Here is a 26,827-nt window from a genome sequence, read left to right on the forward strand (position 1 = left end):
ATTTTTTTTTTAAATTTCCAAAACAAAAACTTTGTTGGTTAAAAAGCCAAAAACTAATTGAATTTTGACTTATTTTAAATTTAAGAAGACTTAAGCTGTTTAGTCAAAATATTCTCTTATTTTTTCTTAAGTTGAATTCTTAATTTTTTGAAGTTTAAGTCTTAAGTTTTTATTGTTTTAAATTTTTTCATCAGGATCGAAAAAAACTTAAGACTTAAAATATTTACTCAAAGACTTATCTCAAACTTAAGAAAATTAATTTAAGATATTTTGACTTAAAAACTTAAGAATAATTCAAAGCTCAAATATTTTTGTATATTTTTATCATATTTTGTTAAAATAAATAATTTTCAAAAAAAAAATATTAATCGAAATTTAATTAAGTTTAACTTAAAGTCATTAATTTTTTTTGACTTAAATCTTAAGTCATTAACTTAAGCTTAAGTCTCACAAATTTTTCTTAAGTTAAAATTTAAGTCAAAAAATTTTTTCGACCCTATTTTTCACATAAAGGTGTCTCAACTCAATGACGAACGCTAATATTGCTTAGACATAAATATGATTACAGTGGCGAGTCGCGATACAAGAACATAAATAATTGCTACACATCGAATGGTAATGACAGTCAGACAAGCCTCTATGCAATACATATGTAGTACACAATTCGCTTAAAATAGGAATAGCATTAAAAGGAATAACAAAAAAAAACGAAAAAATAGTTCTATCGATATTTTAATATTGATTAACTTTAGTGGGGCGCTGCTGCATGCTTGAGTAATGGTTCCATATACAACTGTAACGATTATTATTGCAACAACGAGAACTAGGTGAGTATCGTATGGGCACAAATAAATTATAAGATCCTTATTTAGTCTAATATATAATAAATAAATGATCAAGCAAAAAAATTGGTTGCTAGGAAAACTTTTATTTCTTTATTTTTTACTATAAAAGGTATAGTTTGGTATCCGGAATAATATTATTCACAAAAAAAAAAATAAATAAAGATATTAGAAGAGGAAGTAAAGACTCTTTTTACCTGTGTGCGAGAGTACGTGAGGTGTGTATGTTAAACGAGCATGAATTAACGTAATAAATCATGGATAAATGTAATAAATCACCGAATGAATAGATGAATGTTGTTTGTATATGTAAAGCACGAAACGAAACGAAACGAGAGAGAAAAAATCAGTTTAAAATCCATTTTATATTTTATTACACGAACAAACTCCTTAACCTTCCATTTGTTAAGACATGCCACAAGCAGGTCGATAAATAAATATATTTTTATTTTTTAATAAAGATGTCAAAAAATCGCTTTATACATGAATCGTTCTGCCAAACCGACTTTTGCACAATAAATAACCGCTAAAACGCGCGAAAGGTAGCGGCAAAGGCGCATTTACATAATTTTTTTGCGGTTTTTATGGCTTTATGTCCCTTTTTTGGCACTTTATTTCGTAATGTGACGAATTTCCGACTTAATTTCCTCTGGTGAGATTTTTATTTGGTGCGAAATGTACCCCTGCTTTATAATTAGCTGCGGAGGATGGTAGGGAACTGGGATTATTATTAAGGGAATAAAGAGAAAATTTGTACAAGCCCTTTTCTTTATTTAGAATGTTTATAAGACAAGAAGAGTATTATAAAGGAGAATATTTATGGAGATTATCGTGTTAGTAAAAGTTGTTCCGAATAAAGGTACAAGCACGTGCGTGATTAAAAAATGATTTGAAAAGTTTTTTGTTTGTTTTGTTTTTGAAAGAAAATTATGTTTACTTACAAGTTTTTGATTGCATTCAAAGGACTTTTGAAAAATTGAGGAAATTTTGTCTTATTTTTAGTTCTCAAAAAAATTAACGGTATAGTTTGGTATCCGGAATAATATTTTCACAAAAAAAAAATAAATAAAGATATTAGAAAGGAAAAAAATTAACGTGAGGTGTGTATGTTAAACGAGCATGAAAACGTAATAAAATGGATAAATTAATAAATTGAATAGATGAATGTTGTTTGTATATGTAAAGCACGAAACGAAACGAAAAGAGAGAGAAAAAATAAGTTTAAATTCCATTTTATATTTTATTACACGAACAAACTCCTTAACCTTTATTGTTAAGACATTATTAAATTTATTTTTATTTTTTAATAAAGATTTCGCTTTTACATTTTGCCAAACCGACTTTTGCACAATAAATTTTATTTTATTTACATAATTTTTTTTTATTTTATTTATTTCGTAATGTGACGAATTTTAATTTCCTCTGGTGAGATTTTTATTTGGTGCGAAATGTACCCCTGCTTTATAATTTTATTTTATTTTTAAAGAGAAAATTTTAGCCCTTTTATTTTAAGAAATAAGACAAGAAGAGTATTTAAAGGAGAATATTTATTTATCGTGTTAGTAAAAGTTGTTCCGAATAAAGGTACGTGCGTGATTAAAAAATGATTTGAAAAGTTTTTTGTTTGTTTTGTTTTTTGAAAGAAAATTATGTTTACCTACAAGTTTTTGATTGCATTCAAAGGACTTTTAAAATATTGAGGAAATTTTGTCTTATTTTTAGTTCTCGGTAAAAATAATTGTTTAATTTTTTTTTATATTTATATATAGCAAAAAAAATTAAATAAAATTTAATAAAAAATTTAATTTAAAAAAATATTTTTTATTAAAATTTAATTATTTTTTTTTTATTTAATTTTATTTTATTTTAATTTTTTTATTTAATTTAATTGAATTTTATTTAATTTATTTAATTTAAATTTTAAATTTTATTTTTTTATTTTTAATTAAGGGAAATAAAAAAATTATTTTTGAATTTTTTATAATTTTGTAATTTTTTACGTTTTTTTATTTTTTATTATTTTTTTTAATTTTATTTTATTTTATTTTAATTTAAATTTATTTTTACAAAATTCCACAAAATAAAAATTTTTTTTAATTTTTATTTGATTTTTTTTTTTTTGAAAATTTCAAAAGAAAATTTTTTAAAAATTTAACAACTTTAATTTTTAAATTAAATAAAAACTCCATAAAAGATTTTTTAGAAAAAAAATTAAAAATTTAACGTCTTATTGATTTTTTAAAAAAAATAATTTCTCAATAAAAATGAAAAATAAAAAAAATCAATGCTTATTAAAATATTCCTTTAGTAAAAATCTGAGTCATTTTTCTTTTGTAAAATTTCTTGATCCTCCCATAAAATGATTAATTCTTTTTACTAAAATTTTTTATAAACTTCCGTTTTTTTCTGCGAAATATTTTTTTCTACTTTAAAACAAAAAACAATTCTTTAGAAAGAAATTCTTCATAAAATTCTATGCTAGTTTTTTTTCTTCCAAGAAACAAAGTGATAATCATAATAATTCACTGTTGTTGAATTTCTTTTGCTGTGGTCTTACTTTCTTGGTATTTTTTCTTCGCAATTTCTCGGTGAAAAATAAATCTTAATCCCTTTTTCAGCACCTGCTGTTTTGTTTTCTTCTTTTTCATGCAACTTTCTTAACATTTCTTTATTTACTTGAAAATGTTAAAGATTATTGTTATCAAGGGACAAAACCGCAGAGAGTCCCTGAAAGAACCGCAGCCACTCTTTTAATCTAAAAAAATATTAAAATTAACTTTACAAAATATTTTCTTGTCGCTCGGAGCACTTTTCAGTCAATTAACGAAAAAATGCATTCGTGAAATTGGATATTTTTAAACAAAACTTCATTCAATACGTTTTCTATTCAATTCCCTCCATTGAGACTTTAAAAAAGAGAAAATACAATCAATGTCAATCAATTTTGTTTTATTTTTGATTGAATTTGTAGTGTCTATCGTCGGAGCTCGTGCCTGCAAAATCAAATCGGAATTTAATAATATAACGATAATATTAATAATAAAATAATGGCACTCTTAAAATATCTGTGCAGCAGCGACGTAGACACACTGAAAAAATAATGTTTTGTTTTTTCTTTTCATTTTCCTTAAAAATACACAATCTTTGCTCGTAATCGTATAACAAAAACAATTGTTGAGGAAAATATCGTATAAGAAAATTGTAATTTAATGACAACAATAAATATTAAAATAAAGAACGTTTACGTTTTAAATTAGGTTCAAGCTTTGTTTTTCTTTAAGCTTGACGTGATAGAAGAAAATAAAATTTTGAGGAAATATTTAGAGAGAAACAGATTCATCGATTTAACAATATTTATTGCTGTTTGCACAAATAATTTAAAAAAAAAATAATTTTTGTATAACAATTTATTATTAGCTTAACTAGCGTTTTGTCTCGATTCGGTCTCGATGGATTTATTTTGAATTTGTCTATTTTTTAATCAAATTTAGATTTATTTTTGTCTGTGAGGAAAGGAACAACAAATCATAAAAAATCGATTCAAATTGAATTTTGCTCTTTCCTTTATTATAATTTCATTAAGTCGATTCGTTTTTGGATTACTCTTCAACAGCGACAAGGGATTTCCTCGTATTACGTTTCTTGTGAAAAAATATATGTACATTTTTTATTGAGTTGTTTCTATTTAAAAAAAAAAGCACATTCGAGTCATCCATGCGAGTCGGGGTTTTTAAACGCATTTTTAAGGATTTTCAGAAAAAATACATTTTATGGGCTATCCATTTTTTAATTAAATATAAAAAAAAATTAAAAATTAGATTTTTTTTAAATAATTAAATTTTAAAAATTTTGTTAAAATTTTTCTTAATATTTTTAACTTCTAAAAATTTTAAAAATTAATTTTTGTACTATTTATTTTAATAATTTTTTAAAAATAATTTTATAATTTTTATTTCGAATAATTTTTTTTTAATTAAAAAATATTTTTTTTTATCAAATTCAAAATAATTTTTTTTAAATTTAATTAATTTTTTTTTTTTTATTTTTTTTTTTAATTTTAAAAATTAATTAATTTTTTTAATTTAAAATTATTAATTTTAAATTTTTAATTTTTTTAATATATTTTACTATTTTATTTTTTTAATTATAAAATCTTGAATAATTTTTTAATTTTTTTAAATTTATTTTTTTTATTCTTGTACTGTTGTAATTCAAAAAATGCTTTTAATTTTTTTTAACTTAATAAAAATTGAAAAAAATCCCTTTGATAAAAAAAATAGCAAAGATATCAATTTCACGACAACTTTTACATGTTGGTATAGGAAGGTTAGATTGCATTTTTAAAGTAAACACAAACATTGAATTTTAAATCTGATACCAAAAGACCATTTGAAGTTTTATAAATAATACATGAGCTTGAAAGAAATTTCACTTGAACCAGACTCTTTATGCAATAAATCAAAAGTTTTGGTTTTCAATTGAATTTTTTGCTCTTCCAAAACTATTGACTTGCAAAACCTACCAGTCGTCTCCATTTGAATTGTAAATGAGACAAAAAGTCGTTACACGTTTCGTCGATAAAACTTGCAAAAAAAGACCACATTCAATAAATTTGTTTCCGCTCTATTAAAAAATGACCCACTAAATAATTGATTTTGCGTTATCAATTTTGCAGATTTAGAAGCGGGATATTCCTCGATATCTTTTTTCGGCAGTAACGACACATTTAACTACTTATTGCCACACGATTTTCCCTCGGTCACCTTTCATTCACACATAATTTAACACGATCCGTTGCCGGTTATACGGAAATTCCCCATAAGAAAGGAATATAGATAAATTTTGTCACGTTTGTAGTTTTTCCTCGCCTCCTTCCTCATACATAATAAATATGCATGAGTTTTTGTCAATGTTTGATCCAACAAAAAAGCGAAAGAAACTGTTTCCGAACGATACATTATTCAATAAGTGTGTGCTTTTTGTCACTTTTTTGGCTAGCTGAGTGACACATGAAGGTATATTAATGGCGAAATAGAGCGGAGCTTTACCCGACAAAAAAACATGCTCCAATGCCAATTAATTTATTGATTACTGTCAAGCCGTTAACGGCGCGGTAAGGCACACACACACACACGCATGCTATTATGTCCAGTAAATTAGAGATTGTGTTGATTATCTCTGTGTTTTATTCAGAAAGAGGTAAGCCATATGAAGCATAAAATCAAACTACCAACCGACAACACCTGGATTGGCATAACGTATCATTATATCTGCTGCTGCTGCATATAAATAGCTCAACGAGGCATGGCACAAAAACTAGGATAGAATACGGAACGCAATTTTCCAGTGTTGTTATATAAGTTAATCTGTTATTTTCTATTTTTATTGCACAGGTGTTTTATTGCAACATGTATTTTTCTAGTTGTTTTTCCGAATGTACACGATCATTGCAACACCCATTAATGTTTAATGTCATTCGATGTACTACCTAACATAACGCAGACTGTGCACCTTCTACTATTAGACCAAAACAGTAATCGAAAACAAATAAAAGAGTAATGAAATTAATTTTCGGACCTGTAAGCAATAAACATTTAATTTTTATTTGTATTTTATTCAACTGTGTGAATCAAATGACGAAACAGGAGCAAAAAGTTGGGTGTTTGTTTGGTTTATTTTCGCCAAACTTTTGTTACTCAAACAAATAGGGATCAGTTTTCGAAAAGTTTTGTACTTCGACAACGGGATAATCTATCAACAACAAGTAAACAACAACACGGATCCTAATTTATTTTACTTTTAAATTTTGTAATAACGAGTAATCCTTTATCAACAAGCAGCACGAGTATTCTCTCGTGATCCCTCTCGTAAATTCATGCGAGTGAAATTACAAGTTGGGAATGAAAATTGTAAGTGATATGATAACTAACATTATTTCACGTGTTTCCGGAAATTCTGCACGATCACGAGATACTGTTAGCTATAGTGATTTACATGAAAATATAATGGAACAGAGATACGAAGAGATAAGAAAAGGAGCAAAAGGCGTAATTATAAGAAATTGCATTTTAAAACTTACAAGTATTTGAAAATTATCCCAACTAATCGTACATCATAGTAATAAAGGGTAAAATACGAATTTTGTGCATTACTTTAAGAATGGTACACGCGAAGAAATATTTTTACTGTTAAAAAAGCAAATATTTTTTGAAAATATTCTTGACTTTATAAAAGCAAACACGAAAACAAAATATCAGGCTTTTGGTTATTTTTGACCTTTGAGACTAATTTCACTAATGTACTAAAGTAATGTAAATATTTTTATGTCGAATCAACAAATCATTAGTTTATGGTAAATATTTCTTCTGTTTCAGCAATAATATGATGATTCACTCTTCCAATCATTATTTTTTCGCACAATAGTATGAGTTAGTACTATTATAGTCTTGTCTACAAGTTCTATTCGATATTTAAAAATATTGGATAAATGCGTGTTATATTGATATAAAAATTTGGCGTGTAATAGATAGAGCGTTTACAACGATTGTTCGCTATTTAAAAAAACGAAGAATAACAAATAATGATAATATGGTTCCAAATAAACTTTTTGGGACGAGAAATTGAACAATTGAGTTATTGTTGTTAGTTAGAGTTGTCTTGAATAAGTAAGACCAAAAACTCATCCACGCAGCAGTGCCAGATTTTTTTTGAGAAATTCTTGTCTTTTTTTTCATTTTTTCTTCTAAGTCAAGCATTATTAATGTTGCTAATAAAGGTACTCATGCTTAATCCGAAATGTTGTTTATACAATTTTCTTCAAAAACTGAAAAAATCTACAAGAGTCTTCTGTGCAGTAGTTTGCTCCTTTACCGTGGCATGTTGCATGGAATATCCATTTGTGATGAATACAACTGATTCTTTAAATTGTTTTTAGCTTATCCTCATGTTAAGAGGATTCTCAGTGCTGTATAAAAAAGCTAATATAATAAGTTTATACATGATAGTGTTGCAGTTTTTTCTTGTACCATCTTATAATGATGTCATCTATCCGTTGATCCTCCTAAATTAAAAAAAAAATAAAAATATTCAACAAAGATAGTTAATAGAAAATATTAATTAATAAAATATAATAAAAAAATTAAATTTTTCTGATCAAAAATTCTTACCTTTAATTCTGAAAGATATCTTACTTTTAAATTTTTTTGTTAAATTTTCTTAAATTTTTCGGTATAAAGATTTCTTTGCGTGTAAAAACCATTGAAGAGGTAGCAACTATATACGTTCGCTACTATTTCAGTAAATTATGTGAAAAAGAACGTCAGTCTGTAAAAATAAGTGGATATATATCTCTCACATGGGTGTTATAATTTTCTGTTCATTTTTTTCCAACTAAACTTAACTCTTTAGTCTATGAATACTTACTTCAAGTGCATTTGCATGAACGAAAAATTTTGTAATAGAAAACACCTGTCTTTCTCTCTGCTTACTACTTCTGAATAAAAAAATTACTTGAAAACAACTGCAATATATTCGTTCTTTACAAAAAAATCTCGCATCATAAAACACGCTGAACCCGTTTTTTGTTTCGTTTTTTTCAAAAGTGCTTTAATGACCACTTTTTTTAGATGCAGTTTCGCTTAACCTTTTGCCATTAAAAATTTCTGAACACGTTCTTTGACTCCTGTTTTCACAATCATTTGTCAAGTTGCGCGTGTCGTATAATGATAATTCGCTTGACGTTTTTCATCTGGCTCTGCGTTATTATCATCATCATCATTAATGTATTAGTATGCAATGAGATGCCTTCTGTTTGTTTTGTGAATGCGAAAAATGAAATGCTCTTTTTTGTGACAAACACGGGACGACGTTTGCGCTAAAATAAATTTATCCAAAACTTTAAATGTCACAAAGTTTGTGTGTTAAATAAATATGTATGAGCTCACCTTCAAGTCTAAGGAAATAACAAGAAATAATAATAAAAGGACAAAAAGCGAATTATGCTGTGTGTGAACAATAAGAGAGAGATATGAATAATAAGGAACAATGTTGACAACGAGGTAAGGTAGGCATTTAGTGCTCTTTAGCATTTCGCATTCTAATGGATAAGAATTGTAAGTAGGACACGAGCATTGTTCGTTACATGAAGGGGGGCGGTCTCTTTGCAACACGATAAAGCTACGTTTTTGTCTGAACGCCACTTGTTTGACTTCTTTTATTTGATTATTATACTTATCGGGTATTAACTTTCCTGCAAATGTAAATTCTTCGAATACAACTTCAGAATTGAATGGTTATCGACTTACCTGAGGTAAACTTTATTAAACTCCATTAAGTGAATATTTCCGTTGAATTTCGATAAAACTTTGTCCAGACAAGTTACTGATAAGAACACAACGATATCACAAAGTGTCAATCAAAAATTAATTAATTCTAACTCATGTCTAATTTTAAAGCAATTTTAATCAAGTAAAATGTTCTAAAAATAAAATTGAATTTTTCTTCGTTGTACTTTTTTTGTTTTGTTTTGCTAAAAATAAGTTAAGCAATATAAAAATCGATTTTTCGATGACTCAGTTCAAACAACAATATTAATAACGTTGCTTGGGTGAATGCACATTCAAGTCGCTTTCTTTACCTAATTTTTTTTTTCATTTTCAATTATTATTTATTCATGTAAATTTATTCCATGTTAACGGAAATGTTTTAGGTCAGGCCTTCGCGTTCGCTTCATTTTTTTCGGAACTTTTATTTCAACCCAGTTTTCAATTTTTCATTCATTCGCGGAATTAATTTTTGTTCAGGGTTAAACAAATTTTTTTTCAAAAGTCAAAATTTATTGACTTTTTCCTTAAATGTAAGAATTCTACAGCAAAATTAAAATTTTCAGAAAATATTGGGCAAAAATTCAAAAACTTAAGTTTAAGTTTTGACTTAAGTTTGAGAATTAATCATATTAAGTCAAGTACATAAACTTAATTTGCAATTTTCTAATTTTCAAAATAAACAGAAATTTTTAATAAAAATGATCAACAATTTAAAACCTAATTTACTTCAAATGACTTTAACTTAACATACTGCTTAAGTCAAACGATATTTTTCTTTTATCTAAGTTTAAGCTTAAGTCACAAAAAATTCTTAAGTTCAAGCATTCAAGTCAAAAGTTTTTTCGGCTTAACTAAAAGTTTCAGAAATATTTTGACTTGATCATAACTTTAACTTAAGAAAAAGTTTTGTGACTTAAGCTTAAGTTACGGTAAAAGAAAAATATCTTTTGACTTAAGCTTAAAATTAAGAATAAGTCAACTTAAGCTAATTAGGGGTTGACTTTCCGAAATTTTTTGTTAAAATTCTAAAAAAAAAAAAAACAAAACTTATTTTTTAACTTAAGTCAAAACTTAAGCTTAAGTTATGACTTAAAAGATTTTTTTGGCGTAAGACTCATATTTTTTTTTAAGTTAACGTCAAAAGTTTTTCCATCCCTGTTTTCATTCCCAAAAAACTTATGAAAGATGGAAAATTAAATGCGTGCACGTGCTTCTCCTTTTCACTTCCTCCTTTTCGCGTTTTTCAATTCATCCATTCATTCATTCATTCATAAAAGTCAATTTAGTTGACTATACCATCGATTTTTTTTCTCGTACTTTACTGACAACTTCTCTGTCGCATAAAAAAAGTTGCTCGGAACACAAGACGAAACGTGAAGTAGAGCGAGGTGATGACATTTAATTCAAATGAGTGAACATAAAAACAATCATAAATCCACAGTTTTTCGCCAACAGCAGCAATCAGAATACAAAATAATAAAAACGCTCGTCGAAATGATTATGAGGCAACGTGAATGAATAAATAACAACAAACGTCGCGTTGAGCGTAAACCGAAAGCTAAATTTTATTGTATTTTAATTAAAAAACATTTTAATCCTTGGAAAACAGAGCATTTATCATTTCTGCGGCGCGGTTTATGATTGTGTAAATAATAATGAAAAAAGCAGTCGAAGCTTGCCAAATGGAGACGCCTGGTACACGAAATATTTAATTTCATTGTATTTATTTATTTTTTTTTTGACAGACACGAAACGAAAACGAAAAAAAAATATGAAATAAATTATCATAAAGAGTTTTGGGAATGAATGAAATTATTTATACATGCGTATCAACACTTTGGTGGTTGTTGTTTCGAGCCTCCAGTCAGACAACAACTCACACACACAAACACCTAATCAGCGGAGAACGGACCATCAATCATACTGACGAGCGAATGGGGCGGGCGTTTGGATGATGGAATGTATTTCTAAGCACTTACATTTATTTTTACACGAAAAAAAGTTGTTTCTACTTGTTGCTTCGCTACTTGATGATGATGATACGCCGCGTCGTCGTCGTCAGTGAACATATATGAACTCGTCAAGCATTTATTATCAATTATTTATCGAGCGATTTGAATCAATTTTTTTTTCGGTGTGTAGTTTTACTATTGGATGCTCACCTAATGTGACGATTGTTCAATTATTTTAATTTTGTGGGCGATGCAGGATATGTTACAAATCAGTGGGTGTCTTGATCGTTTTGATTTTTTTATATTATTATTAGTTAATGTTCCGTTCGGAATAATTCCCTGCTGCTCGACCTTCAATTACAATAAAAAATGCAGCTTGCAGGAGATCAATAAAATCCATAAATTAATAAATGAACACGATTGTATTGTATTGCACAAGGAAAAAGGAGGCTAATGATATGATAGGCTTACTAATAGAAAAATAAACAGGTTGCTAACAATGTTAATTAATAATTGTAAAAAAATGTATGCGGAATTGATTTTTTAAAAATCAACACATTAAAATTTGATTTATATTTTTAAATTATAATTTATTTAAATTAAATCGTTGAATAAAAAAATATTAAAAAAATTAAAATATTTAAATTATAATTATTTTTTTAAAAATTATTTCAAAAAAATATAAATATAAAATTTAAAAAAATTAATTTAATTTAAAGTTAATTATTTATATAATAAAAAATTATTTTTTTGAATTAAAAATATTTAAAAAAATTTTTTTTTTTAGAATTTTTGCATATTTCTATTAATTTAAATAAAAATATAGATTTTTTTAAAATTTTAGAATTTATTTAAAAATTAAAAAACAGATTTTTATTTTCAATAAGAAAATCATTTTTAATTATAAAATATTTAATTATTATTAAATAACAGCAATTAATTTTTTTTTTCAAATTTCTATCATCAATTAATTAATTTATTCATTCTTTATAAACAATTAAAATTTCTAATTATTAATAATTTATTTCATTAAAATAAATGAAAAAAAAATAATTTTCATGCAATCAATAGATTTAAAATGTATTTCAAATTGACAATCGAGTAGATTTATTCCACACTAACAAATCTGATGTCAACAACAATACAAGTGGACCAAATAATTAATGATGATCAACATTTCAACACATTCTGACTGCAATGAATTAACACGTGTTGTAAACATTTGATTTGAATCGAACAAAGGAATTAGTAGTTTGAGTAAATGTTTAATTATTTTTGGTCGATTTGTTAATTTTCTTTGATATTCGACAAAATGATAAAAAAAAATTTACCAAAAAATATTATGAAATTTTTTCAAAAATTATTTCGAAAAAAAAAATTAAAAAGTATTGAAAAATCCTTGATATTAAGTTAAATTAAAAATAAATAATTTTTAAAATTTTTTTATTTAATTTTTAATATTTTTTGAAAATAACTTTTATAGGTACCTAATTGATTTTTTAAATTAAATATTTATTTTTATTATTTTTTTATTTATTATTATTTAAAGAAAATATTTTTTAATTATTTTTTTTTAATTAAAAAAATATTTTTTTATTATTTTTTTCAAATTAAAAAAAAATTATAATATAAATAAAAATAAAAATTTATTTCATTTTAATTTTTTGAATGCAAAAATTTTAAAATTTATTAAGGTCAACTAAGAACAATAAAAATAAATAACCCAAAATGACCGATATAAAATTTAAATTTTACAAAAAAAAAAATCAACAATTAATAAATTTTCTTACCCAATCCTCTCCAAATAACAAAATCTAGTCTAGACCACAGATAAAAATCTGTCAACTTTAACACTTTTTCGACAAACTTGGTTCAACCTTAAAATAAATATCTTCATAACTTTTATATTCAAATTAACCCCAACTATGATTTTAATGAAAGTGAAATGTACAAAAAAAAACTTCATATTGTTAATGTTCCTTTCCATTAACATCGCGCCGTTGACGAACAAAAAGTGTTCTAACCTCACATTTTTTTTTTTTTTGTTTAACAACAACACGAAACTTTTTTTTTTCTTTAGCTCCATGGCAGGTTTACCACATTCTATATGCGTTTTATAATGAACGCTAAAAAAAGGCATATGGATAAAAAAAAAATATTTCCTCCGGTACAGGATACATTAAGAAGAACACACATCGGCATGGCAAAATTTTATATTAGTTTACTTTGAACATATGCTTGCCGCATGTGAGCGAGTGCGATGCTAATAAAGGGCATGCGATAAACAATTTCTGAAATGAGGTTATTAATACTAAAAAAGGTAGTTTTATAAATACTTGAATAGACTGAAAATGGCATGAATTGTGAATTAAGAATGTGAACCTCCTCCTTTTTATTAGCAAACACACACCACACTCACAGAGGAAAAATACGCTGACACAGCTAAATTAAAATAAATAGTCCGACATTCTTTGCATCCACTCCTCTTTCTCTTGAGTAATTTTTTTATGTTGTAAAAAAAATAAAAAAAAAACTTTTTTTTTTGTGTTATAATATTCAAAAATTTCCTTTTCGTATCCTTTAACATTTTCATTTCTATTAACATGTGAAACGAGCGAAACGAACGCGGCAAAGCGAAAGAAACGAAACAACAACTTTCTACACCACTCATTAAATATTAAGATGTGAAAAAACGGCATGTCAAATATTTTATGTATTCATTTCACGGCAACAACAACGCATTTCTTGCATGAACGAGCAGCGAAATAAAAAAAAATAATTTTCAGTCTGCAAGCACGTCGAGCTGAATAGTTTTACATATTATAATTTTCAGGAGCTTCATTTCATTAATACATGATTTTTTTTCGTTCCTTCGAGAAAATCGCCGCCAACGACTTCCTCGTGAAACTTTAATGTTATTTTTATTATCTAAGCAAAACAATGAAACTTCAACCAGCCAGTCAACCAAAAAAGCCTCAAAAAACAATTTCATATCGGAAGAAAACCGATAATTTGATTAACCGCAACGACAACAACAACAACAAGGCTTCGAACCGATAATAGCTCTCTTAAAATGTCATCAATGTCTTAAAGTTTATGTGTGATGTGGGACTAATCAATTATCGTTTATTATTATTCTATTAGTATCCGGTGGTTATCCCAAAGTAATTTTTAATATTTAATGTGCAATTAAAATTGTGTGTACGTGCGGCAATAAGTTACTTCTCCCCCGTAAGTTATTAATAAATAAGTGTTTGTATTTGTAAAGTTGAGAAAAGTTTTTTTGTCAGCGAGGCGAGGCATGAAAATGGTGACAAAAAAAGAAAGTGTTACCTCTCTGTTTGAAAAATTTATATCTCGAAGGATTTCAAGTGCAAATATTAATAAAATAAGTGTTGAATTTTTTTTAAATGATAAAGTGCTAAAATGAATTAAAAATTTAAATAATAAAATTTAATTTTTTTTTTTTGACAAAAATTGTTAATTTTTTTCCATAAAATGATATTTCTTAAATTATTCAATTTAAAACAAAAACTAATAATTTTATAAATTTAAAGCAATTTAAATCATAATTTTTTTTTATTAAAAAAAAACAGTTTTAAATAAGTTTATTATTTATTTAATGATATAACTTTATTTAATTTAAATTAATTTTAATAAAACTTTATTTTTTTGAATTTAAAAAAAAATCTTTCAACTAATGCTTAAAAAATTAATTTAATTTTTTTCTAATATTTAACTTTAATTTAAGAAATATTATTTAAATCTTAATAAATTTTTAAATTTTTAAAAATTTTAAATTAAAATTAATTTTTAATTTAAATTTTAATAATATTCTTTAAAATTTAACAATAAAAATATCATTAAAATTTAAAGTTTTGTATTTCTAATTTTTTTTTTATCAATTTATCAAAATAATTTAAAAAATTAAAATAAACTATTTAAAAATTATTTTAAAGATGAAAAATTTTTTTATTATAAAAAATATTTTTTTTTTAAATTTTTATTATTTCTTTTAATGTTGAATATTTAAAAAAATCTGTTTTTCTGTCGAAACAAATATCAACTTAATTGTAATAAGTACACAGAAGAATTTATTTAAATAAAAATAATAAACTAACCTATAATTTTATGACTATATTGGAGAGTTTTTTTTAATTTCAATTTTAAAATTGAATAAAAACAAAGGAAATTAATTTTTTTGAGATTTAAATTAAAAATTTCTTTAAAAAATATGTGTTTATAAATAAAAATAATTTAGCTCAATTTTTTTTAATTTTAATTAATTTTTAAATTTAAGATTCTCATAATAAAAATAAAAAATAAATATTTTTTTTTTTCATAAAATTGTCAAAAAGATTCAATAAAATATTTTTAATATACTCGCAAAATTTTCCCTTTGCTCAACAAAAATTCCTTCCAATAATTTCTCAGATAAAATCATAAGTGTAACACGTGCCAAGCGTGCAAGGACATAAAATACGTGTTTTGTGCGCGAGTATTAGTCCCCGAGGAATTCGCAGGTAATCGAGAAAATGTCATCGCCGGATATTTTTATGTCAATGTCATTTCGTGTCTTTGATTAATTAATTGTCGCATAAATTCAATGCAAATTTGCGTTTAACTCGAAGGCATTTTGAAAATTTATTCAAATTTAGACACGTTCAAGTGCGATACTGCCAAATTAAGTACTTCACGTCAAAATCACACTTTTCGAAGTGAAAAAGGCACTTTTAAATCTCTTTCCGTTGTTTTTGTGTGTAAATAAACTCACAAAATGCAATAAACGGCTTATAATGTGGTTTTGTGCAAATTATATTTATGTGCCATGTTCTTCGATAACTTTTGTTTGTTGTACTTAAAACAAAAACAAAACACACACAAATGAAAAGCTGAAATAAGACAATGTTGTGTGAACAGCGAACTGGAAACTTGTTGCATTAATAAAATATACTGGCAGTGTTTTCTGTGTGTTTTTCGAACGAATGCCGCAACATCAAACGTGACAGGATTATAAAATGAAATTAGGTAGAACATTATAATGGAAAGTCTCGCGCGCGCACTCCTTGTTGTTCGTATTATTAGCTATAATTGACCCAAGGGTAAATTAAAACTTTTGCTTGTTATGCCGTCGTCGTGATGTACGTGAGCTTTTGGAGCACCTTTTACTTTGCCCGACTTCCATAAAATAAAACTCAGTGCACTCCGGAGGAAGGTTTTCTTTTTTTGCGTCACAATTTGTCGAGAGTGCTAAATGTTATGTGTGACACTAACAGCTACTAATCACGACGCGCCAAGGAGCAAGAAGTTTATAATTATTGCTCAGTTAGTGGCAAACACACATCAAGCTGCTAAAGTATGATTTCACATGCGAATTTTAGATTAGCCAATTAATTTCTGTATAATAAAATTCATTGAATATTTATGGCTTGTTTTTTTTTTGTTCAATGCTCCCCGTAAATTCTTGAAAAAAATGTCGCTTTTTCCGCGATAAATATGTAATTTTCTCGTGTTTCATAAATATTTAATTTTTATTTCATTAACTGACAAAAATTGACGTTTCTCCTACTGAAAATTTTTTTAAAAAAATATGATGCGAGTTTTCACAAAATTTCTATTAATTTATTTAAATTAAATAAATATTTCTTTTGTATTGAAAAAATTTTAAAAATAATTTTAAAATTAAAAAAAAAAAAAAAAAAAAAAATTAAAATAAATTAAAAATTTTAATTATTTTTTATATATGAGAATTTTTGAAATTTTATTAAAAAAATAAATTTTGAGAATATAAATATTTTTTTTAAATGAAACTTTTTTAAACAAAAATAATTAAAAAAAAATTAAAAAAAAATTATAAAAATTATTTTATTCTGAAAATAATTTTTTTCTTTCAAGAATTTTTTTAAACGTTTTGAATTCTAAAAATTAATATTTTTTATCGATTTTTATTAAAAAATTATTATTTAAAATTTTTCTTAATTTAACGAATTTTTATTTAAATTTAAAATAATAATAATTTAATAATTAATTAAATTAATTAATAAAATAAATATTTAGGTGTGAGCTAAAAATAATCTAATAATTATAAATTTATTAAAATTTTTATTAGAATTTTTTTTAGATCAAATCTAAATTATTTATATTTTTTTTTTTATTTTACAAATTTTTATTTAATTGTTAATTCAAATTAATTAAAATTTTTAAGTTAAATTTAAAAAAATTTAAATAAAAAAATTAAATTAAAAATCTTAATTTGATTAATTATTTAAATATTTTAGCAAGAAAAAAAAAATAAAGTCAAATTTTAAAATAAAAAAAAAATATTTAAAAAATAGAAAAAAATAATTAATTAAATTTTTTTTTTTTTTTCAACATGAAATTTTTTGTATCAAAATTCAAAAATGTTCAACCCAAAAATTTTATGTTAATTTAATTCATGCGAGACACAAAATTTCCCCAAACAGTCCATCAACCACAACAAGTTACACATTGACGCGACCAACAAACCGTTGTGACTCTCTGGAAAAAAGATTAACACAATCAGCGATTAATGCACGAATTAAATAAATAATTATGAGGTGAGCAAAAGGTTTTTTCGCAGAATTTTCGTATTTACCATACTACGCCGCAAAATGAATATACAAAAAAAAAACTACACTTAACAAAAATAAAATAAAGAAAAATCATTTGTTTGGGTTTTTTGCTGCCCTGCCCATTTCCTTTCATATTTTTTGTTGTTTGATATTGCAATTCATGCCATAACGTGTTGAATGAGATTATTATGAAAAAAATAAATAACATTATATTTCTTTGTTCAGTGCTTTTTTGCAGCTACTTTGTTACATTTATAAATAAAACTTTGAGGGAATATTGAAGCAATGAACATGAAAATTGCTACTTATCCCGCACAAAATGTTCGTTTCTCCCTTTTTCCATATCGCAAAAGCTGTTTTTACGTAAAATTTGGATTTTTTTTTGATTATTCATTTTTCATGCGATTAAATATTGATTGGTTGGCTTGGTGCGATGCAATCATGGAAAAATAATAAACTGATTCGATATTTTTTCACTTTTTTACTTCGGCTGTGAGAAAGTTTTAATTTATAATGATGTTTCGTGATTATTCTTGCAACAGAGTTTTTGCTAATGGAAAGTTGGGCGATTTTTTTTTTGTAAGTTTTTCACTGCATTCGAGAAACGTTTAATTTAATTTTAAGTTTTGTGAGAACTTTATCAACAATTTTTTTTGCAATTAATTACTTTTTATCCAATTTTTTTTAATTTAAAAAAGTCATCACTATTTATTAATTTTTTTTAAATTAAAATATAATTTAAAATTAAAAAAAAATTAAAATTAAATTAAATTAAATTAAAACAATTAAAATTTAGTATATTTTCCTAATATTTTTAAATTTTATTTTTTTTTCTTTTATAATATTTTTTTTAATTTTAATATAATTTAATTTTTTTTTTAATTAAATTATAAAATTAAAATTTTATTTAAAAAAATAATATGAATCATCTAAAAAAAAATTAAATAAAAAATAATTCAAAATAAATATTTAATTTTTAAAATTTTATTTAAATTAATTTTAATAAAAAAAATAAAAAATTATGTATTTAAAATTTTTTATTTATTTCTAAAATTCAATTTTTAGGAATTTTCATTCATATTTCTTTGAAATAAATTTTTCTTGATTTTTTTTAAAAATTGAACATTCATAGATTAAATAAATTTTGATAGAAAAATTTGTACAAACTACTTTAAATCGACAAACCCCGGAATGTTCTATGTCAAAAGTTCATAAACGTTGAATATCTTCATTCTCCGCAGTCTTTTTCATGTAAAAAGCAAATCAGTGTCACTCAGCATGCCATTTACGCTACTTACATGAGGTTGAGTGACAACATATTGTGTAAATGCCTCATTTCGTCGCTTTATGCGAACTTTGTGCACAAAAAAAAGAACGAGGAAATTGCTTCAATTTGACAAGTGGATTAGCGACGTAAGCATTTTGTGTGTGATTCTTATCTCTTTTCGAATTCTTTTTTATCGTTAGTGTCTCTTTAGCTCGGGCTGCTGCTGCTGCATTCCTTCGAGAAAAAATTCTTCGGCAAAGAAAAAAGGGGGAGCAAACACCCCGAGGGCTGTCATTGTTTACTCAAATAAAAATAAAATACCTGAAAGTGTTTCGACTTCTTACTTTTCCTTTCATCTTTTGCAAAAAAAAATGTCACAGTAAGCACAAGTGTGCAAGCAAAGGTCGTTCTTTTGACAGTCAAAACATCAATAAAGAAAAGAAAACTTTTTAATCTTTGAGTTAGGATCCAAGACACTTTTCTTAGTTACTCCCGAGAGACAAAAAAAAACGTCTTTCAAAAAAATAACAGAACACCTTTTAATGTTTATTATTATTTTTTGTCACCTCAACTTTTTGTTGGTTTATTGTTTTTTGTAAAAAAAAATGACGAAGAGAACGACGTTTCCCTTTATCACACAATTTATATTAATAATACACTTGATAAGGGACGAAAACACTCGTGGCAAGCTCATATGCGACAATTTTCTGACACATAATTATTATTATTATTCGAGGGACTCCCAAGATAGCGTTCATTTAACGGTAAAAAGATCCGCAATTTTTCACTTAGTTGCAACATTAGTTACGCCAGCATCATCTTGCACATAAAAAAAGATTGGAAAGAGTTATCATTTGAAACATGAACAAGTAATTTGATCGTATTTTTTAAATTATTTGAATTTTTATGATATTCAGCAGTTATTTTTTTTTATCATATTCAGCAAGTTATATTCAGCAAATTTTTAACTAAATTTGATATTCAGCAGATTTTCAAACTACTATATTTAAATTTTAAATATTTCGTCAGTCTTCAAAATCGGAATATTTTTATTCATCAACGATATTCAGCAAATTTTGGATTTATTAAAAAAATTAAATATTCAGCAGAATTATAAAAATGCTTTAAATATACTTTTTTTTTATACAGCATGCTTTAATTTTTTTTCAATTAGAAACTCTTTAATTCTTTTTTGTTATTCAGCAATTTTTGCATGATTTTCAATTTTGAAAGATTCTTCATATTCAGCAACTCTTGTTTTTTCGCTATTCAAGATTTATTTATTTTAAATGATTTTCAGCAATATTTGAACCAGTTCATAAATATTTGAAAAATTCTTGATATTCAGCAATTTTGAAATTTTCTTGTTGTTCAGCAAATTTTGTGCTTTACTTTCGTAATTTGAAAAAAAATTATATTCAGCAACTCTGGATTTATTTTTGTTCTCCAGAATCTCTTTATATTTTACAAATTTATAATTTTTTTTTTCATTCAGCAATTATTTTGCAAAAAAAATCATATTCAGCAACTTTATATTTTCATTTGCTCTTCAGGATTTTTTGACTTTTTGCAAAATTTATGAAACTTTTGAATATTTCCTGTCATTCAGCAACTTTCAAAATACTGTAAATTTGAAAAATAAATCATATTCAGCTAATTTAGTTAAAAATATGCTGAATATAACTTGCTGAATATGAAAAAAAATAGTTGCTGAATATCGTAAAAATTTAAATAGTAAATGTTTTCAGCAAATCGTAAATTTTATTTATATTCAGCAAATTTTGAGTTTCAACTAATATATTCATATTCAGCAAACTATAAAATTTATTATAGTTTATATTCAGCAGCGTTTTTCGCTAATCCGTATGTCAAAATCGGGAAAAATTTTATATTTAATTGTAGATAATTTTTATAAATAAATGTCAAAGTAAAAGAAAAAGAAGAGATATTCAGCAACTATTTCATATTCAGCAAATTTAAAATTTTTTTTATACCTCTTTTTAAAAAAATCTGGTAAAGACACCTTCTGTGCAATAACCTCACATTTTATCGCCAAAACACTCCAACCAAGTGTCAAGTGCAAAACTTGAAAAATTTATAAGAAAACTATACCGCACATTTGTGTCTCACGACGAAGCAACAACACAACCATAAAAAGCAAAAGAACGGAAGAAAAATCAATTTTAATCATTTTTAACTGTCGTTTCCTGTTCTCGTGTTTGCCTTTACCGCTTATGTGTCTTTCTTGCTGTTCTTGTTGTGTACAAAACTTATCATAAAGGAAATTCTGAACTTTGAAATTTTCCACACAACAACAACAACACGAGGCATAAAAGTAAAACAAAACGGCAATTCCGTGGGGAAATTCGATTATGCCGATTATATGCCTTTGACTGTAGTTATTACAGAGACACACAAAAAAAAATATCAGTGACTCTGCGATCATGTCAATAAGTATAGGTACAAAAAAAAATATACAACAACCCGATAAAAATATATAATTTTTGTGAAATTGCATTTCAATTTTAACCGAAAGTAGATTAAAAATTTATGTTTTGTTTGCAATCTGTTTGCCGATGATGATGGTGAATCATGTTGAAAACAGATGCTACAACATCTATAATTCAGCAAATTGTAAACAGAGTAATAAACAAAAAAATATATGTCCAACCTGAACTTACCGCTGAAATATAATGAATCATGTCCGTCAAATGAAACAATATGGAATTAAATAAAAATACATGCAATAAGTTATTTTGGGACGATTGCGAATAAACGACGTCAAATGGGGATTCCAGACCATTTTTAGATGCTTTTGTATATTATTTTTGGCTTACAGAACAAATATCGACCATATGCCCTTCGATATGATGAATAATTGACAAAGGTGTAAAAATGCCAGAAACAGACCTACCTTGACAGTTATTATTACTTCATTACCACGAATCAAGTTCTATTTTAAATTTCCATCTATTTTGCGAAAAAATCAACCAGGCGCCTCCATCATCATCATTTTCCATTCTCCAAATAGCCAGTAAAAGTTTGTTTGAAAAGAACTGATAGCATCAGTAAGGGCATTGTTCGGTCTCTTTTGTCGTCATTCGCTATTTTTTTTTTCTGCATTTATAACTCGAGCGAAGAAACTCAGCTTTTGTCATCGTAAATAATTTCGCAAAAAGCGATAGTCGTTAAAAAATGTCATTTGCTGCAACCAACGATCTTAAAAGGCCATTAAAACAGCGTGAGAAACTCCCCCTCGTAACGAAAAGCCAAAGGTCACATGACGTGCTATAAAAAAATTCAAATATTCAGGACATGCGCAACTCAAGCCGGGCATGCCGACAGACCGTTAAAGGCAGTTAATGCGTGACGGAATACTTTGTCGTGCAAATTTAATGTTCAGACGGTCATTTATATTCAGGGCAAAGAAGATTTTTATTAGTGCGATTTTTTTTTTTGCGAAATCTCGTCACGTAGCGAAGAGATGATATTTTTCTGTAATTGATAGGAAATGTTTCGAGTAAATGTTAAAGGTATCGTTAAATCGTTAAATGTAGGCAGGTAAAATATTTTATAGATTTTTATTTTGTTGGAGGATTAAAAAATAGACAAAAACGGGATTTTATTGGTATAATTAAATGTTAAAGCTTTAAAGACCTTAAAAAAATAATTTTTTATTAAGAGATAAATTTTTTTAATTCAAAAAAATTTTTTTCAAGAATTTATTTTAGCAAAAATTTTGCTAATTTTTAAGGTTTTATTTTAATAAATAATAAAATTTAATTAAAATTTTTTCATTTAAATAATTTTTAATATTTTTTTTTATCGAAATAATTTTTTAATATTTTAAAAGCGAAATCAAATTTTTAAAATTTTTTAAAATAATTTTACCAATTTTTTTTTTTTTTGAATTTAATTTTAAAATATCAAAAATTTGAAATTTAAAAATTTTTATTTTCAAAATAAAAATTTTTTTTAATTGAATTTATTAAAAAAATTTTATTAAATTTTTTAGATTTTATTTTAAAAAAATTTCATACCAAATTTAAAAATTTCCAAAATTTTATTTAGCTTTTGGGAGCCAAAAAATAAATTATGTTTTAAGCGCGCCGCCTTAATTTTTAAAAAATAAAAATTTTTTAAAAAAAAAAATAGCACTAAAATTTTAAAAAAAATTTTAAAAAAAAAATTTTTTTAAAAAAAAAATATTAAAATACTTATAAAAAATAAAAAATTTTAAAAAAAATTTTAAAAAAAAATAAAAAAAAAAATATTTTAATATTTGAAAAAAAATACAAAAAAATAAATAAATAAAAAAAAAATTTTTTTCGTAACTTTAAAATTCCAAAAATTTTAATAAAAAAAAAAAAAATAAAAAAAAAAAGCTTTTATAAATCGAAATTTATAAAATAATTTAAAATTAAATAAATGAAAATAAACAAACTATAAAAGAAACAAAAAATATAAATATATAAAAAAAAATATACCAAATAAAAAATAAAAATAAATTAATTAAAATTAATTTAATTTAATAAAATAAAAAAATTCTTTAAATTTTTAATGAATGCAAATTTATTTAAATTTAGAAAACAAATTACTGGAAAAATTTAAAATATTTTTTTACATGTAAAATAAGGAAAATTAAAAAAATTATAATTAAATTTTGATAAATAAGATAATTTAAATTTTTTTTATTTATTTTTATTTTATTTAGCCAAAAATAAAAAGTTAGCGAAAAACTTTAATAATTTCACAAAATTAATTCTTCAAAAAAAAAAAAATTAATAAAAATATATCAATAAATAATTCATACCAAGTCATTAACATTATTCTGACGTAATGTCAAAAATTAATTTTATGTAAATACCTTAACTAACGATTTCTGTTTGTTTCTCTATCTTTGCAGCATTCAAGCCGTGCGGCGTCATGAGAGTGAAAATGTTTAGTATCAATCACCGTCTCAAACATGATGAAAATTGCTAAAATCATCATTTTTGAACTTCAACCTCGTAAAATCAACGCATCAACAACAACACAACATTTACCGTTAAAAAGTAACAAATTATCTGCCGTCACATCGATTTCTCTCGTCATCCCGTGCGCCAACCCAGAGAGATGTCCAAACACAATAGAATAGGTGGCAAAGACAATAAACCTCATCCGCGCATCAGTTACCTAACTCACAGTCCGCATCGCTCAATGCCGCCGGAAATTATGTCTATCGACGAGTCCGACACGCTGCTCGAGGAGGGATGCGAGGCGTGCGTTGTCGGCGAAATTGTCAGCGAAAGACGTGATCGGCGCAAAAATGGCTCACATCTGCCGGAAACAAGCATCAATCGACGTCTCATAAATCCCGCTGTCACAATTGTCGAGATGACGACGCCCACAGACAAGGTAGCGATACCTCTTTTGACCCCGCTCGAAGGCACTTCGCCATCGCCGTACTCGGAAAATAACACGACAGTCAATTCAACAGGTAAGAATTCGATTTTCTGCCATTTTCTTGTGTTTTTGAGATGAATTTTGTTTTGTACAGGCATCCAATTGTCCATGGATAAGGGATTGCACGAATGGGGTGAGGCGACACGGAGTTTCGTGAAGGCACAACAAAGACGTCATGCTGGCAGAGCAACGTTTCAAGGCAAAATTTACAATTTTTTAGGTGAGTGCTTTACACAAAAATTCATTAGCATATTTCTTCATAAATATTAAAATGGAAAATTATGTTTTTTCTTCTTCCTCGCCACGTGTTTTTTGCAGAACGACCAACGGGAATTCGATGTTTCCTCTATCACTTTGTCGTGTAAGTAGCACAAACTTTTCCTCTTATAATCTTCATTAAATAATAATTTGTGTGAGGTGGTCTCATCAAAGAATCTTGTGCGCAACGAAAATGACGACAATGAATATTCGACTAATCGATCATGCCAAAATTATTCGTTTGCCCATGAATTTGCCGAGTATGTCTTTAATTTACCGAATTATATAAACACACATTCGTACAACCGCAAATATCTTGTTGAAGCGCAATTAAGTCTTCATGCACAGAAAACTGTTCTTGATGTGCCATACTTGAACATGAAATTGAGTTGTTTTCTTTCGGTATGAAGATTTTGTGTCTCGAAGTCAGAAATATATATTAAGACGCTGTGCGAATATTTTCCTGCAAGTAGAAAAAATAAAAAAATAAATAAATATTAAATTAATAAAAAAAATAAAATAAATAATTAATTTATTTTAATTTCCAATATAATATATCAAAAAAAAAAAATTAAATTAAATTCACTACGTAAAAAAAAATTAATTTTTCGAATTAATTTTAATTTTAATTTTTCGACATATTTAATATTTTCTTACGAATTTAAAATATTTTTTAAATTAATATTCATATTAATATTAATATTCAAACCAAATTTAACTATTTTTTTTTATAAAAAATAATCATAACTTCTGAAGAAAATTTAGAAAAAAATTTAAAAAAAAATTATGAAATATATTAAATATTAATATTTCTGAATTTAAATTCATTTCATTAAAATATGTAATTTAATTTATTTAATTTTATTTCGATTTTTTCGAATTTAAAAAAAATTAATAATAATTTAAAATAAGTTTTTATTTTATTTATAAAATTATTATTTTTTTTAAGTAGGTAAATTAATTTTTTTTAAATAAAAGGAATAATTAATATAAATTTAATAATAAAATGATTTAATTTTAAATTGAATAACTTTTAAATAATTCTTGCCTCGAAATTCCCTCAATTAAAAAAATTTTAAATTAAAAAAATATTTAAAAAATTATTAAAGTTAAATTTAATTTTTTTTATGTTTTTTTCTAATTTCAAAAGCCGAAAATCCAATGAGGCAAAATAAAAAAAAATAAAATGTCATAAAAATTTACCATTTTTTGGTATTTCTCCATATTTTTTCAAGAAATTTTCAAAATTTTTTAAAAAATATTTTCGATTTTTAAAATTTTTTGTGTTTAAATCGAAATTTTAATTAATTTCTATAAAAATATTTTCTAAAAAATATTTTTCAAAAATTTTTGACGGTTATTTTTATGAAATTTTTTTTTAAATTTTTAACTTGAAATACTTTCAATCAATTTTAAATAAATCTTAATGTAAATACAAAAACTAATAAAATAAATTAAGGGGCCAAATTTGCTAAAAATTTTTCATTTTTAAAAAATTTCAAAACTTTTTTTTAAATTTTTTAATTTTGAAAAAAATGTTTTGGGACAAAAACATCGGAAAAAATTTGGAACTTTTATATGTTTAAATTAAATTTAAATGAATAATTACGTAAAAATAATATTATTTAAAAAATAATTTGTTTTAATTTATTTACTTCAATTATTTTTTTAAATATAATTTAATTAAAATTTTAAACTTAAAATATTTTAAATTATTTTTAAAAAATATTTATAATAATTATTAAATTAAATTTTAATTTTTAAAATAATTTTAAATATTTTCTATAAAAATTTAGTCTCAATAAGATATATAAATTTTCAAAATTTGCGACACACAAAAATTTCACAATATTCAATATACCTTGTCACAAACTTTCAAAATCAATACATTAAGAGAGAGAGATATTCAATTTAATATTCATAAGTTGCCTCTTGCATTCTCCATCGTCAAAATAATGATGTATGCTAATGAACGACAATAACAATAGCAGCAACGGCAATAATGACAGGGAAAACAACAAAGCAGGAATCCTCGGTTATTCAAGTTATTTATTAAAAGCCCAAAGAGAAAGAGCGAACGAGAAACAATAACAAGCCAAACGTTTGTTTCTCTACGAGTCATAATGATAATCAAATTTCGCTGTGG

General features: G+C 24.9%; 1 protein-coding gene across 1 annotated transcript; it reads left to right on the top strand.

Annotated features, from left to right (window-relative positions):
• The first annotated feature begins 687 nt into the window (after positions 1 to 687).
• Positions 688 to 24,934, top strand: LOC134836449 (uncharacterized). Its single transcript, XM_063851653.1, has 4 exons — positions 688 to 827; positions 23,885 to 24,457; positions 24,518 to 24,643; positions 24,742 to 24,934. Exons 2-4 carry the CDS (start codon positions 24,094 to 24,096, stop codon positions 24,786 to 24,788), a joined length of 537 nt encoding a protein of 178 aa, XP_063707723.1. The 5' UTR covers positions 688 to 827; positions 23,885 to 24,093; the 3' UTR covers positions 24,789 to 24,934.
• The last annotated feature ends 1,893 nt before the right edge of the window (positions 24,935 to 26,827 follow it).

This window comes from Culicoides brevitarsis, chromosome 1, assembly GCF_036172545.1.
Source record: "Culicoides brevitarsis isolate CSIRO-B50_1 chromosome 1, AGI_CSIRO_Cbre_v1, whole genome shotgun sequence".
In the NCBI taxonomy this organism is placed as follows: Eukaryota; Metazoa; Arthropoda; class Insecta; order Diptera; family Ceratopogonidae; genus Culicoides; species Culicoides brevitarsis.

Coding starts and splice junctions, on each gene's coding strand:
- LOC134836449 (XM_063851653.1), top strand. CDS start 24,094: ATGTCCAAACACAATAGAATAGGTGGCAAAGACAATAAACCTCATCCG. Junction 24,458..24,517: donor CACGACAGTCAATTCAACAG/GTAAGAATTCGA, acceptor TGTTTTGTACAG/GCATCCAATTGTCCATGGAT. Junction 24,644..24,741: donor CAAAATTTACAATTTTTTAG/GTGAGTGCTTTA, acceptor TGTTTTTTGCAG/AACGACCAACGGGAATTCGA.